Here is a 14,511-nt window from a genome sequence, read left to right as displayed (position 1 = left end):
CAAAATGTCTCAATTCTAAATGTTCTATGACAATTCCGTCTGCTAGTCCTTAATATAAAGGGCACAGGAACACACATTACAAAAGAAAAATCAAACAAAAACAAACAAAAAAAAGTATAAATAATGTTTTGCTGTATTTTTTTTAATCCGGACAAAAAAATAATCATAAAATAAAAGTTAAAAAAAAAAAAAAAAAAAAAAAAAAAAATATGAATAAGCCGATGATGCATCACTAAAAAAAGTGAACACCACCAGCCATGCACTGCAACATCTAGAATACTGAGTGGTACATCCGCCAGGCCCAAGACCCCAAAATAGTCAAGTAGCTGGTAGTCAGTAATTAGCAGGCTACATACATGACAACAATGACCAGCAATTATTGCGGCGTTATTCTAGAACCCTGAGATGCTAACAACGTCAAAACACCGTGGGTACATAGTGTTCAAAAATTCAACCAATGGGTCTGTTTGTCTGTGCGCCCATTGTTTCCCGTTCCACCCGACCTGCAGGTTTCATGAAGTCCAACATGAAGTAGAGCTACATCTTGCGAATTACACCGGGTCTCACCACAGGCCCCAGGCCCCCACTGTTTCACCACTGAAATATATTTGAGGAATAGAAATTGAGAGGAGACCTCCACTGTGAAAATACAGAGTACAGAGGAATACTTTGCCACAGAAACGTATTGGTATTTGGCTGGTGAGTTCACATCCCCAGACAGGAGCGGCAAAAATGTCCAAATCTCAGCATCCAAACATTATACTCAGTGCTACATAGATTATTTCCCCACACGCCCTCTGAACGGCTTCTGCTGGTTAAACCCAAATAGGCAGCTACAATATTGAGACTCATGTATTGTGCACATTTGATATTTGGTCAGCATCTTGAATTGCAAAACAAAAGCCATAAAACCTAATTGAAAACTGTGGGTGTCAAGAGAAAGATATAAAACCATGCAAGATAAAAAATAAAACACTGATTGTCCCGGTTGTGTTCAGAACCTTCTCGTAGCCAGAAATCAAGTGGGGTTTTTGTTTTTTTTCGTACGTTAAGGCTCTGCTCTCAGCTCCAATGCAGCACAGTACGTACCCCTCAGTATAAAAATAATAGGAATATGTCTGCATCCAAAAATTTGATTATGTACACAGTATCAGAGCATCAAGTCACAGATTTTGTATTTGAACTTTTCAGGCTTTCTATAAAAAAATAAAAATAAAAAAAGAAATTGGGTTAGGGTTTTAATATGGAGTTAAAAGTCACATTCTGCGACTACAGTACAATGCCCAATGTTAAAACTCCGTCATCCAAACACTGGCTTTGTTTACACCATAAATAATTTTATTTTATTTATTTATTTATTTATTTTTTTTAAAAGGACTACGTTTTATTTATCATTCTTATTTAAAGTGACGGGGTCCTATGCTTTGTGTCGGCTCACCGTGTTCTCTGTACTGTATTTGGATGCTAGAAACGTCTTGATGTAGAGTTTGTAAACGCCGTAGATACAATCCAAACGCACTTGGAGCTCCTGACTTCTTCAGGGAGCTCCAAGCGGCGGACTGCGTCTCACGCCACCGGCTTGAGCACGGAGCGCAGGCACCTCCCCTCTTTCGTCAGCTCTCTGGTGAAGCACATGCACGGCAGAGGAATGGCTTCCTCCCGGAGCGCGACTGTGTTGAACTTGCACTTCTTCAGATGGTCGGCCATGCTGGAAATGTTGGCAAACTTCCACTCGTTGACCGTACCGAAGGCTGTGCTGAACCTCCACACCTAGTAGACAAACAGGAGGGAGGGGTGAATCACTTCACATGCAAAGAAAGACAAAATTGGCTTCCCTTGTTTCTTATCAACGCTTCAACGTGGCTCAACCTCCGTTTTGGGTCCCAAAAGCCCAAAACAGCCATTGGACGGACAGATTACATCCCATTTAGTTCATTTCAATTCATATTTAGGCCTAAGAGATTGATACTAAATAACAATCTGTATCACTGGACTTTCAAAACGGACATCACTGGTCAAAGTGATGATATTCCACATTGCAAATTAGGAAACTAGTTCATGTGAATTTGAGAATCCAGATTATATCACAAAGCACAGAGGGAGCCCCAAATAGATCGTACCGAAATTATAATGTGTTTAAAAGCCATGCAACACATTTTTATTTAAAATAAATAGCATATCAACATCCAATCAATCTTAGCAATGTCTCATGTGGTGGCCCCACATGAGGTTGTGAGCACCAAGGTTGCGCACCAGCAGTAAAACCTGAGCAATGGGTTCGTTGCACTGGCATAAAAAAAAAAAGCGTCTTGAGATCGACCGACCTTATCCGTTATCTGCCAGGAGGACGAGCCATCGGCGCAGCGCTTCTTCCCCCAGAGCATGACGACCATGCCGCGCATCTGCAGGAGGCTGGCGCACACCTCCCTCATGGTGCGGGAAACCCTGGAGAGCTGGCACAAGCTGAAGCCGTCCAAGAAGCTGGCGACGTGCTGCAGCACCTCGAAGGGGAGGCTGCTGAGGTGGTCGCACTGCGAGCCGAAGTGGCAGGTGTTCCTGGGGAGACCCCCCCCGCTTTTCGAGGGCAGCATGAGCTGCACCCCGAACGAACCCAGGTGTCGGTCGTGGATGATTCTGGAGCCGTGTACCGACGGGCAGAAGCGTCTTTGGGAGTAGGTGCAGCCGTAGTAAGCCAGGGGGCAGCGGTGCTCCATCCAGCCGTTGAGTCCGGCGTGAATGTCCCCGTGGACGTTCTTGAAGTGGGACGAAAACTCGTCCCGCCGGAAGAGCTGGCCGCACACGAAGGTGAACATGGAGCGCTGCTTGGTCTGGTAGCGGGCCACGCACTCGAGCACCAGGTCGAGGCGGAGGGTGTGGAAGGGACTCGGGTTGGAAAGCTGCGGGCTGGCGTGGTCGCAGGCGGAGGCCGAGGCGATGTCCCCGACCATGGTGTTGGTTGCGAGGATGGCTGAAGGGAAGGAGAACGTCTGAGTACCGAAGTCAATGTGGTAGCCATCGACAAACCTGCTGTCGGAGATCCCTCGGCCCCCCGGAGAATCCCCGAGGCAGAAGAGCAAGGCGGCAGTGATGAGGTCGATGCCGTGGAGACCCATGGGATCGTCTGCGACCTCCAAGTCGGACGTGTCCACCGCCTTGTCCTCCATCTTTGCCCGAAACAGGTAAGGGTCCGACAGCAAGGCCCGGCGGCCGTTGAATGTAAACACGCTCATTCCTCTGAGCACTTCCACGTTGTGCAGCTTGCGCTCCAGACACCGGTACCCGAGTTCGATGGGAAGGTGTTGCAACAAGTTATTTCGTACGTGGTCGGGGAGCAGGATGGGCCTTGGGGATGAGAGCGGCGCCGGCGGGGGCTCGGGGGGCTCCAGAGCTAGAACAGGCAGGGAATGATAAGGCACCTCGGGCCTGACGTACGGGGGATCGTCCACTGGATCGTCAAAAGCGCCATCTTTCACCGCGTCCTCAACAAGCAACTCGACAAAATCACTTTGTTCCAACCAGTCGACCTTGTCCTCCTCCCCATTTGTCCCCACCGCAAAAGCCACCCCGCCCACCGCTCCCAGCTCGCACTCAGAGTCCGAGTCGCTCTCCTTCATCTCAACATTCTTCAGACCCTCAGCCCCATAGTCGCTGTGACTGTCGCCATTTCCCCCGTTGCAGAGTGCGCCATTCTTATCGGTCTTTTCCCCGTTCAAATTTGCAACGATTGCGTCGACCCCCTTTGAATTAGCGAAAATGTCCAGGGCTGCGGCCAAGCTTCTGCGCGTCTCAATCGAGGCCTTGTACAACTGGTTATAACACGGTTCCTCTTCCATGTCCACTGTGCCGTTACTCAACGCTGCCTCCGCTACAGTCGACTCTGCGACCATCTTGTCGCTTTCGTCCGCCTGGCCGTCTCCATTCCTTGTCACGGTTGTGGTCACCTTCAGCGACTCTAACAACATCCTCTGATCCTGCAGGGCCAAGGCCATGTCCAGCTGCTCCACCTCGTCAAAGTCTTTGCTCAGGTTCTCGTAGGACTTGCGGTCGGCGTAGCTCACAGGCCAGCGGTTCCACTCCATGGTGCAACACACCGTGCTCGCCGGGCACGTCTCCAGATGCTCAGCGATCTTCAGCCGAGCCATTGTGAACGGGCAGCCGAAACCATTGTTGAGGCAAGACACCCTTTCGTATGGGCACAGCAAACGATGCTCCTCTAGTTTACACGCGTGAAAAACTGCCCCGCACACCAGCGGGCAGCCAATAAGATCGCACGAAACACCCGTCTCTGGTCGTATCATGCACCTTCTGTTGATGCACTTCAGGCAGTGGGTGTGCAGGACCTCCATTTTTCACAGTGTTGCACCAAAGCTATGATGCACTTGCAGCAACGAGGGGCAAAGTTTCCAACCCTGAAAGAAAAAAAACAGAACAAAGTCCTTTTTTCAGGAAGCTTAAGAACCCACTGTGATCCCTCAGCAACAATCACCGTGTTTATGCCGTGATGAGCCAAGTCGCAGTCAGTGCTGGAACAAAGTCATAACATGCAGCAGCTGTCAGGTATAGCAGGTTACCGACACTATGGACATATCTGAAACCATCACACTGCACGTGACACAGGTCGTCTGGAACTTGGCTACTAAACATGGAGTGTCTGGGTATGTTTACTAAATCTTAAGACATTTCACAACAGCGTTCTCGGGTCACACTCTCACAGCGTGGGGCATTGACCCTGTCCCTTTTTGCTATTTCAAGCAGACGCCCTGCGGGGAAGAGTTAAAGACGGATCAGACACCGAAACCTTAGGAATTCAAACAGGTTGTGCTACCTGCCCGCACAATACACATAATGGACCCAAGGCCGAGTATATCAGAATACGGTTTGGGGCTCTGGTTTGGGGATTTGGGAGACCGTGCACGTTGACTACAAAGGGACATAAATAGTAATTTGAAAACCACGACTGTGTCACAAGCCTTAATCCAGACCACATCTCCATTGTTTAAGTCTAAGCTGCCACCGTGCAGCTCAGTTACGCAAGAGAAGCAGACACGAAACTACCATGTATGCAAACTTGCACTATTTCCTATTGCTGACAGGGTGTGAATTGCTGATTTAGGTCTTTGTTGGTTTTATTGTATATTCATTGCCTTTGTATATATGTATAAATATTTTTTTGATCATTTTAAGGTTCGTTGTACATTGTCATTTTTCTATAGTTTATTATTATTATTATGGTCATTATTGGAAATTATTATAAAATTGCCTATTATTGTTGCATATTTGATGTGAGCTGCTGTAAACACAGCGAATTCCTCCTGGGATGGATAAAGTATCTGTTTACAGTTATCTATCGGAAGCATAAACACAGCGGCCAGGACGCCGTGTAGGGCGGTGAATTCTCATCTGAGGGACAGTTAATGGCATTTATCGATCTGTGATTAGGGATTTGGGGGGAGGGGGGGGTCTCAACTGTTTGCCAGTCACTCAGAAGCAAAACAGCAGCAGTAACAAACATGGCCAGGGAGCTAGCATCGCCCGGCCTGCTACGCTAGCTTCCCTGGCCGGGGGAAGCGAGGAAAAGTGCTTACCCGAACAGAGCGTCGGTCCAAACCTATCGCACTGCAACTCCACCCCCCGCCTCCTCCCTCCCACCCGGCGTTTATTCCGACTTTCTCGCGGCCCTCGATCGGGGAGCGACGCGCATGGAGCCGGCGGAGCGTTCAGAGAGCCCGGGGCCCGCTCCGCTGGCCGTTCGGGACGAGCTCGGTGAGGTCCTCTGCCGCTGCGCCGGGCGCCTCGCGGCCCGCCGTCCACAAGCGTGCGACGCAGCCGTGCCTACGTCACCACGCACAAGCCCGGCGCCGCTGCGTTCCGCCGAGGTCGGAACCCGGAAAGAATGAAAAATAATGAAGGGTCGATCCGCTGGGGGAGGCGCCAGGGAACGGCCTTTTAACTCGAAATTCTTCGTCGGATTTTCGGGGTGGGGGCAGATCGCTGTGGTCCGAGTTCATCCAGACCAACCGCCTCATCTCCGCCCGGAGCGGTACACGCCTTTGACGAACGATGTCTTCGTTTGAAAACACGTCTAACTTCGAGCTAAACCGCGCTGTAGTTTTATCTCCTGTGCGGATGCATGTAGTACACATTACAATATGTTGTAGTACACATTACAATATGTTGTAGTACACATTACAATATGTTTCCATGCCCCCCCCCCCCTCGACGGAGGTAATGAAGCTAATTTAGCTCGGAAGTGGGAACTAAGTCGGAATTTGCCGATCTCCAACTTGGAACTGGAACGCATCATAATGTCCCTTTAACGAGGGAGTTTTGCTTTGTACCTTCGGCGTGTGTTTAGTTGGAGCGTGGACAGTTGCAAACAGACCAAAAAAAAAACAAAAACAAAAAAAGCCTCGCGAAAGTAACACCGAAAAGAACGACAAAAATCTAAAGATTTCAAAAAAAAAAAAAAAAAAGATTGCAAAAGTTGGTTCGGCCGAGGTCACAGCCTGAACACTCTCTGAAAGCTGTTGTTCGGAGGAAGAAAACCTCTCGACGGCAATTCCCCGTTTAACTTGAACGCAGCACGAGGCCGCTCTAAATAGCCAGGGCTGGGGAATACCCGAGGAATACTGCAGTACAGTCACCACCGTACAAGCTCATCTGTGGTATTCGGCTCCTCTAGTAGATTTATGCCTGCGTCAATCAAGTCAAATCATTTGCAGGTGACGACACCGGGGGCAGCACTTAGGAGATCTTTATTGGGTCTTATTGCATTGTTACAAAGCAAAAATGCATTCACAGGTACAATAGATGTATAAAAACTGTTCTTTTTTTAATTATTATTATTGTTTTCATGAATGATATCTTCTCTTACAATGTTTTACACATTAAGACACTTATTTACACCCAAACTGTTCTTTCATAGTGTGTGTGTGTGTGTGTGTGTGTGTGCGTGTGCGTGTGCGCGTGTGCGTGTGCGTTCCTGTCCACCAGCGTGCTCCTGCTCCAACACAGCGGACTCATGAGGCCACCTCCGAGATGCGATGGATGTTGGACAGGGTGAGCTGGGCCTCCTGCGCTGGGTAGGAGCGTCTGGAGCGCAGCCATAGCCTCCCGAACACCCCCGTGACGAGCAGCAGCACCACCAGCAGCCCCCCGAGCACGAAGGTCTCCACGGGGGGCGCGCCTCCAGCATCTGCGCGGGGAAGCCGAAAGCGAAATAGGTTTGTCTAGGTCGTTGTAAATGAACAGAAACCGCAGTTAAGAGATGGATGGAGCCATACTGAGGCCGGGGCGGTCACCGTCTGCCGGACGTCGTCTGATTGGTCCGTAAGACACTGTGTGGGACACAGGGATGTCTCTTCGTGCCCTTTCCAGTCCGTCTTCAGCAGAGCAGTTCTGTTATGGCAAATGGTTTAGTTGGCAACAACATCAATACTAGGTAGAGGGAGGTAAACAGGTTCCCTCTCCTTAATAGCAGGGGTGGCTGATATGGACCCGTTTATAATCATGATTATAAATGAGAGGGAAATTTGCCCCAATAACTATATTTAGCACATCTGCTTATGAATTCAAAATCACATGTTAAAGAATCCAACGGCTGCTCTGTACATACAAATGTATGGTCATTTAAAGTTTTATAGCAGACAAAGCTCCAGTTTACAAATTAAAACGCCTCTCATATGTCAGACCCCCCACATCTCCTCATTGCCACTTATTTAAACTTACAAAACAGTCTGGTGCATTTAGATCGCTGTCGGGGGATGAAAACAATTCTAGGATCCGCGGATCTATTTTGGGGGACAAAATCTGTGCACACTCAACTCGTCTCAACCGGCCCCTGGCGACCAGCGTGAGAAATGGCCGCGACATGAGCGCACTCACCGGCTGGCAGAGGCCTGGCACGCGGTGGCAGATCTGGACGTTGCAGTGAAGGAAGACGTCGGTGTACAAGCTGCCCACAAACTTGAACATTTGTATCCTGAACATGGCCTCCGGACCTTGGCCGTTTTTGAACACAGTCAGCGTCTGTTCATTTGGCAACACCGGGCAGCTGAGAGGGAGCGACATAAAGAAGTCAGGGAGGCCCGCGGCGGCGGTGATATTTACACGTTCTGCGCAAATACACTAAAACATCTGTTATGGACAAGGAGGGACTGGGAAAACACGTCACCAGAATTTTTCAGATTCATCTTGATTATTAACTCGAAAGGGGAACAGAATAATGTCAATGTTATTACAAGCAATCTCTGGCAGCATGAGACGGATTAGTTTAAGTATTTCCCTCTGTGGCGTTGTGAAATCCTTGTGCATTTCATTGCCATGCTGTTGCTAACAGTACAAAAACAGTACAACCTGCCCGGTTGTCAAGGGCATGCACAGCTGCTGAGCTGAGACGCATATGGCCTCAGCGCTGGGTCACATGACCCAGTGCCGAGAGGGTTGTTGTCTGGCCAGCTCTCCGAGCAACTAATTCTCTTATTTCAAATTTCACCAGCGCTCCTGCGAGGCCGTCGAGATCAGCTGATTACCACGGGGAAAGTTTAGATGAAGACACTTTATTGGTCCCTGGGAGGGAATTCAGGTGTTACTGCAGCAGGGAATGGCAGAACAGGGCAAGTCAAGTCTAGAGAGCCAAGAATAAAAATGAAAATGTTATATATATATATATACACACACACACACACACACACACACACACACACACACACACACACACACACACACACACACACACACACACACACACACACACACACACACACACACGTCTATAAAAAGAAGTTAAGAGGGTGCAACACTCTTAAAGCTTACTATGTTCACTAATCTGCCTAGTATGGGCATATATGGGCAATATGTTAATAGTGATAATGTAATATACCATAATAATATAGCAATATAATAATCATTAATGTATGTTAATGGCTGCATCAACTGTGGGGCAGAATAGAAACTCTTCTATTCAGTTCCATAAATGTCCTGTCCCTGAAATAGTTAAAGCTTCGGGGGTGTCAGTGTTGCCGTTCTGAACTCTGTTGGGACAGACCTGTCCTCGATGAAGGTGTACTGAACGTTGCCGTACGGGTCGCTGGTGGGTGTGGCCCAACACCTCTCCAGGCGGAGCATCAAGTGAGCCGGGATCTGGGGGTCGGGGCGAGACGGAGAGAGAATCGCACAAAGAATGAACGCTCCGTCCTTCCTGCCTGTTTTCCGTCACCGGACGCCCACCGCGCCGCGCGTAAACAACAGCTGTGCGCGCTGGGATGGAGGACGATTTGAATGAGAGCAAGTGTCTCTCCGGGAAGATGTGAGGATGTGGGGAAACAGGCCGGCGTTGCCACAGCCGATCACATGAGCGCACGTTTGATCACAGCGTGGAGCCGTGGGAGACCAGCACTCAAGTTACTGTCTGCTCATGATCGGGGTGTTCGATTTCCAGAATGGCCCGGAGCCGCCCGCAACACAACATATTGCTTAATGTAGAGTTGCTGGCGTGCTTAACCTAGTCCAAGAATAGCTGTCAAATATTCACTTCCAACGGTACTTTTAATCCTAAATAGACATTTCCACAGGGCGGATTCTGGTTTGTTCTGTCCCTCCAAACATAATGTATGTTAATATTGTGATTTCATCAGAATTTCTGGATACCTAAACAAATAAACCAACCGAGACAGCACGTTACATTTCCTTTCAGGATCCCTGAATGCATCACAACATCATGATCGTAGCCATAATAAGTCCATTAATTTACATGACGCGCGGATTATCGAACTTTGTCCTATAATGAAGTTTTGCATCAACATAAGAGACCGAATCCTCCGACCTAATGCGAAGACAGTCACGGATCAGTCCAAGCCGTTTACCATGAAAACTCGCACAAAGACGTCGTCATCCAGGGTCAGCGACGGCACGGTCGCCCATCTGTCCTGGAAGGCCTCGTCTTTGTAGAGCATCATGGACACGGAGAAGTTCCCGTCCTCCGTGTTCAGAGTGATGGTTCTGCGCCAGCGGTGACAGGCCATGTTAACCGCAAAATAGTTTGACCCAGGAAAGTGATTATTCTGAGTTTCCAGGGGGATATTAATGAATGCGTACCTGACATCCACTCTGATCATGTTCTCACTGTTGGGCTGCCGGACCCTGTAGTTTATGGGGTAGCGGCAGACAAATGTGATGTTGATGTAGTTCCTGGTCACGATGTCGGACTCGTTATTATGTATGGTGTTCATGAACATGATGTGTGTCTCATCTGACGTCTGAAACAGAAGATTTTGACGTTATTATTATCATTATTATTATCATTATTATTATTACTTTTATTATTATTATTATTATGTGCAGGTCCAGTTTAAATGATGCTCTCTCCAGTACCTCACAGCATTAAGGCTTCATTAATATTATTAAATAAGAGTGGATTGTTTTGTTTTCAATCAACTGGTTTGTCTATGGTTTAAACTGGACAAAACAAAGGGACTGCAGTTGAAACATCCTTGGTTGATATACAGTATATATAAATGTATATATATCATACATACACATAAACATTGACTGCCACAGAGTGCAATAAGGGAGCGACAGAATATGTAATATAGCAACACCTGAGTATCTTCATGCTATACCAGGCACAATATTGTAACGGGAGATAGGTCATGGCATCTACAGATAGCCGTGAAAAACAGACACACACACACACGCACACGGCTAAGGGCCTGCTTTCCCAGCTCACTACAATGTTGACAGTTAAAACCGCCTCACACTGTAAATGTGACGCTTCAGTTTGGGGCCTTGAACCTGGCTCCTGACGCAGGCGAGACCGTAAAACGGGCGAAAAAAAAAAGCCTGTGTCCACGCCGCGCCGGGCTCCCCGCGGAGAGCCGTGCGAGGGCCGGCCCCGCGCTCACTGAGCGGAATAAATTGCCCCTACGATCCAACTGTCCAGACATCTTTTACAACCGCTCGGTAAATACACAAACCCACCCACCCACCCTCCCACCCCCCACCGGGCGTACTGGACGCTCTGCGCCCTCTCTCCCCCCACGGACGCCGCGGACACCGCAGACACCCCAGACACCGCAGACACCGCAGACACCGCAGACACCTGCCCTTATCACTGCGTAGTCTGACGCCCTGCGTGAGTGTCCGTCAAACACACAAAAAAAACCAGTTAATTAACCGTTTCATTCAAAAGGCTCTCATCCCTGCTCTAGTTTACTAATTTCTCTTCCGAGAGGTTAAAGGTCAATAAGAGCGGTTGGGACGCCTCGACGCCCCCCCCCCCCCCCCAGTGGCGGCACCTAATCCGGGCGCGCGCTCGACTGTTACGCAAAGAGCCCTGTAAAAAAAAAAACCAAAAGAAGCTGCGGGGCTCTAGGTGCAGGGGAGACCGCCTCCTCCTTCAAAGCGGCGTTAACCTTTCGCCGGCTTTACGAGAGCAGCCCCGACGCCGCTCGACGGCAACTCATGTTCTTCAAAGACGGATTTACGCCTTTACAGCGGCCGGCGCGTCGTCCGGGCGGTGCAAGCGGCGGCCTCAAGGGAAACGATAAGAAGGTGGGCCGCGTAATCACTTCCATGTGAATCCCGATAATTTAGGGGTACGACGCCCATTCAGGGACCCCTTGCTGCTTTGAATAATGCCCTGAGATGCGATGGGGGGGGGGGAGGGACAAGGCTGCCCTTCTCCCCCTAAAATATATGCCTCTTCCCCTCCCTTCTTTGTCCTCCTTTCTCTCCCGAGCTGAAACTGCCTTATTGTGCCAGCTCTGGCCGAGACCCACAGCAGTGACACGCCCACATTACCCCCCAAAAAAAAAGGGTAGCTTTCAAGCTCTTAAATGATTTCTATTTTCCAAGTGTTTTTAAAGCCTGATCGTGAAATAGATCATTTATGGCGTCGGGGATTTTATGATGTCAGCGTCACGTCGGTCCGCGGTACGGGCGTCGGCTCTAGTCTTGTCTTCATTTGGTGACGCGCCGATGACACAGCTCACGTGCGCAATTGATTAATTTGCCAAAACCGTCGCAAATCCTAAATCATGTATCTTAGAGCTGTTAAATAATCTCCACTTTACTCCAGTTTATTCTTTAACCTTTTCAATATTTTCTACAGCGCTTGATATTTTGTCTTTTTTGTATATTTCACATGTTATTTACCTGTTCTTACTATTACTGCATTCTTCTCCTCACACTGATGAACTGACATGACAACCTCTTAAGCTATTTGAACTTGAAATCCCTCGGCGGCTCCTCGATCAACACGTATTAAACACGACGCGCTCCCGTGGAAGTGACGGCGAGGGGGAAGTCGTACCATGATGGTTCCACAGTCAGAGAGATTTGTCTTAATGCTGAAGACATAGTGCCCTCCGATTTCCACGCCTCGGCACTCCGGGTCGTTCAAATGCAAATCCCACACCTGAATAAGAATAAAAATAAACGAATCAAAAGCTTAACACGCCGACAGCAAATGGTAGAAGACATCAGAATGTGAAGCATTTGGAGAAAATGATTTGAGCTCTACTGGTAATAACTTACGTAGACCGGAGGCACCTTGTTGAGGAAAAAGGCGCTGGGAATGACGACCTCCATATGGTCGTTGGTACAAATGACTGTTTCATTGAGCTCTATGAGAAGGTGGGGAGACAAACTGTAGTTAATATATTGCTGTGTTTGGTGTGACCAGATGTCGACAACCACTTTAAGAAAGAAGAACGTTCCAAAAATTGTTTCAGAATTATGAATTTAAAACAGATCACGGATTGATCACGGATTGATAAGCAACATTTGTGGATAGTTTTTGGAACTGCAGAACTGAGAAACAAATCCAGTTTTATATCATTATGACCATATACCATTGTGAAAGGGATACTCTATTATGATATGAACACAAACTGTGTTCGTTTTTGTCAAAACTTAAAAAAAAATCTTTGATTTAATCTAGGAATAGAAGGAATAAAATCTAGGTTAGAGAAAGGCAACCACATTGTTGGGCACTGTATTAAAGAAGAAGGAATAAAAAATAAAGAATAAAGCTTGATATTCAAATATGAACTTATCAACTACTAACTTTTTTTAATTTTTTTTCTTAATTTGTTGGGGAAAAAAAAAAAAAAAAAGCAATATTAGACAGATTCACAACAGAGGTTTTTGGTTCCCTAGTACGAGCTCACCTGCCTCCTCAGGCTCCAGATAGACCACGGAGGAGACCGTCGCCAGGGTCACCAGGAACCAGGCAGACACCAGCATGGCAGGTGCCATTCTCTTAAAAAAAAAAAAAAAAAAAAAAAAGGTCTCCCTCTGGCTCCTGCAGGGCGAGACACTTCCAGGCACTCTGACCAGCTTTCGCCCCTTTCGCCCAAATGTGTGAATCTTCTGGGAACTTATTCAGTGCAGCTCGCTGTCACCAGAAGACGTAGTATCCCCTCTTATTCCAGGCCCTCGAAACACTGGTCTAATGAACTGGGAGCCTCCCTCCGGCCTTAAAACACCAGCATGAACGATGTCCCGCCCAACAATGGGATTCCGCAGATGAATAGGGGGAACGGAGGGGAGTCCAAGGTAACGCACATGCAACCCCGCCCGGCGCGGTGATGCCTCCTCAGTAAACATCCTACAAGGCTTTCCCTGCTGCAAGAAGTCTGGTAACCAAGCAGAGGGGAACAACAGCCGCTTTTTGTTGTCTCCATCTTTTGTCTGCACGCCTTTAAAGGGCTCGACAAAATCTTTACTGGTGCGGGAATCCCAGTCAGTCGGTCGGTCAGAGAAGAATGCCATTATGAGTCAAGGGCAGCTCACTGACAATGTGGGACATGGGAGAGTGTGTTTCTGTGTGTGTGTGTGTGTGTGTGTGTGTGTGTGTGTGTGTGTGTGTATGTGTGTGTGTATGTGTGTGGCCACTCAAAATGTGGCCATAGTCACAAGAAAATGAAATATTTCAACAGAATTAAAGATTGTTTTTGAAACAACTGCACATTTAAAAAATAAATAAATAAATAAATAAATAAATAATATACACACACACACACACACACACACACACACACACACACACACACACACACACACACACACACACACACACACACACACACACACACACACACACACACACACACATAATTTTCTCCAATTCTGGCAGCCCTGGTAGCTCCTGAATCTGAGGAATTTTATCCGATGATATCAACCAAGAACAAGATAAACTGCTAGAAAACTTTGCCGACCCTCCTCAGATTTTATGAGATCAATTTACAGCATTAGATTCAAAGGGTATTGGAGCTCTTTGTTTTCACAAATCTTTAGTGTACTGCTCACAATATGAGGGAACACGCTGATTTGCTCCTGTTGTAAACATTAGCGGCGTCGTCTTTGCTTTCCATTTATGACGTCGAAGTACCGACGGGGGCTTCATGCGAGAAAAAAAAAAGAAAAAGAAAAAAAGAAAAAAAGGAAAACAGTGACACAAAAAGAGCAAAACACACAAAAACAATTTATAAACTCTGCTGCACACAGGTT

General features: G+C 47.7%; 2 protein-coding genes across 2 annotated transcripts; both read right to left on the bottom strand.

Annotated features, from left to right (window-relative positions):
* Positions 1 to 269: 269 nt before the first annotated feature.
* On the bottom strand, positions 270 to 4,346 carry fbxo30a (F-box protein 30a; the record flags this gene model as incomplete). The annotated part of the gene is made up of 2 exons (XM_080012421.1): positions 270 to 1,770; positions 2,325 to 4,346. 2 exons carry the CDS (start codon positions 4,344 to 4,346, stop codon positions 1,567 to 1,569), a joined length of 2,226 nt encoding a protein of 741 aa, XP_079868547.1. The 3' UTR covers positions 270 to 1,566.
* A 2,458-nt stretch (positions 4,347 to 6,804) lies between these two features.
* LOC307239099 (pancreatic secretory granule membrane major glycoprotein GP2) lies at positions 6,805 to 9,158 on the bottom strand. The gene is made up of 4 exons (XM_080012359.1): positions 9,047 to 9,158; positions 7,885 to 8,053; positions 7,284 to 7,398; positions 6,805 to 7,195 (listed from the first exon to the last, which is right to left on the bottom strand). Exons 1-4 carry the CDS (start codon positions 9,124 to 9,126, stop codon positions 7,020 to 7,022), a joined length of 540 nt encoding a protein of 179 aa, XP_079868485.1. The 5' UTR covers positions 9,127 to 9,158; the 3' UTR covers positions 6,805 to 7,019.
* Between the last annotated feature and the right edge of the window lie 5,353 nt (positions 9,159 to 14,511).

The sequence above is a fragment of the Zeus faber genome (assembly GCF_960531495.2).
Source record: "Zeus faber genome assembly, chromosome: 13".
Lineage (NCBI taxonomy): Eukaryota > Metazoa > Chordata > Actinopteri > Zeiformes > Zeidae > Zeus > Zeus faber.
The sequence above is the reverse complement of the archived record's forward strand: the minus strand, read 5'-3'. Positions and strand labels throughout refer to the sequence as shown.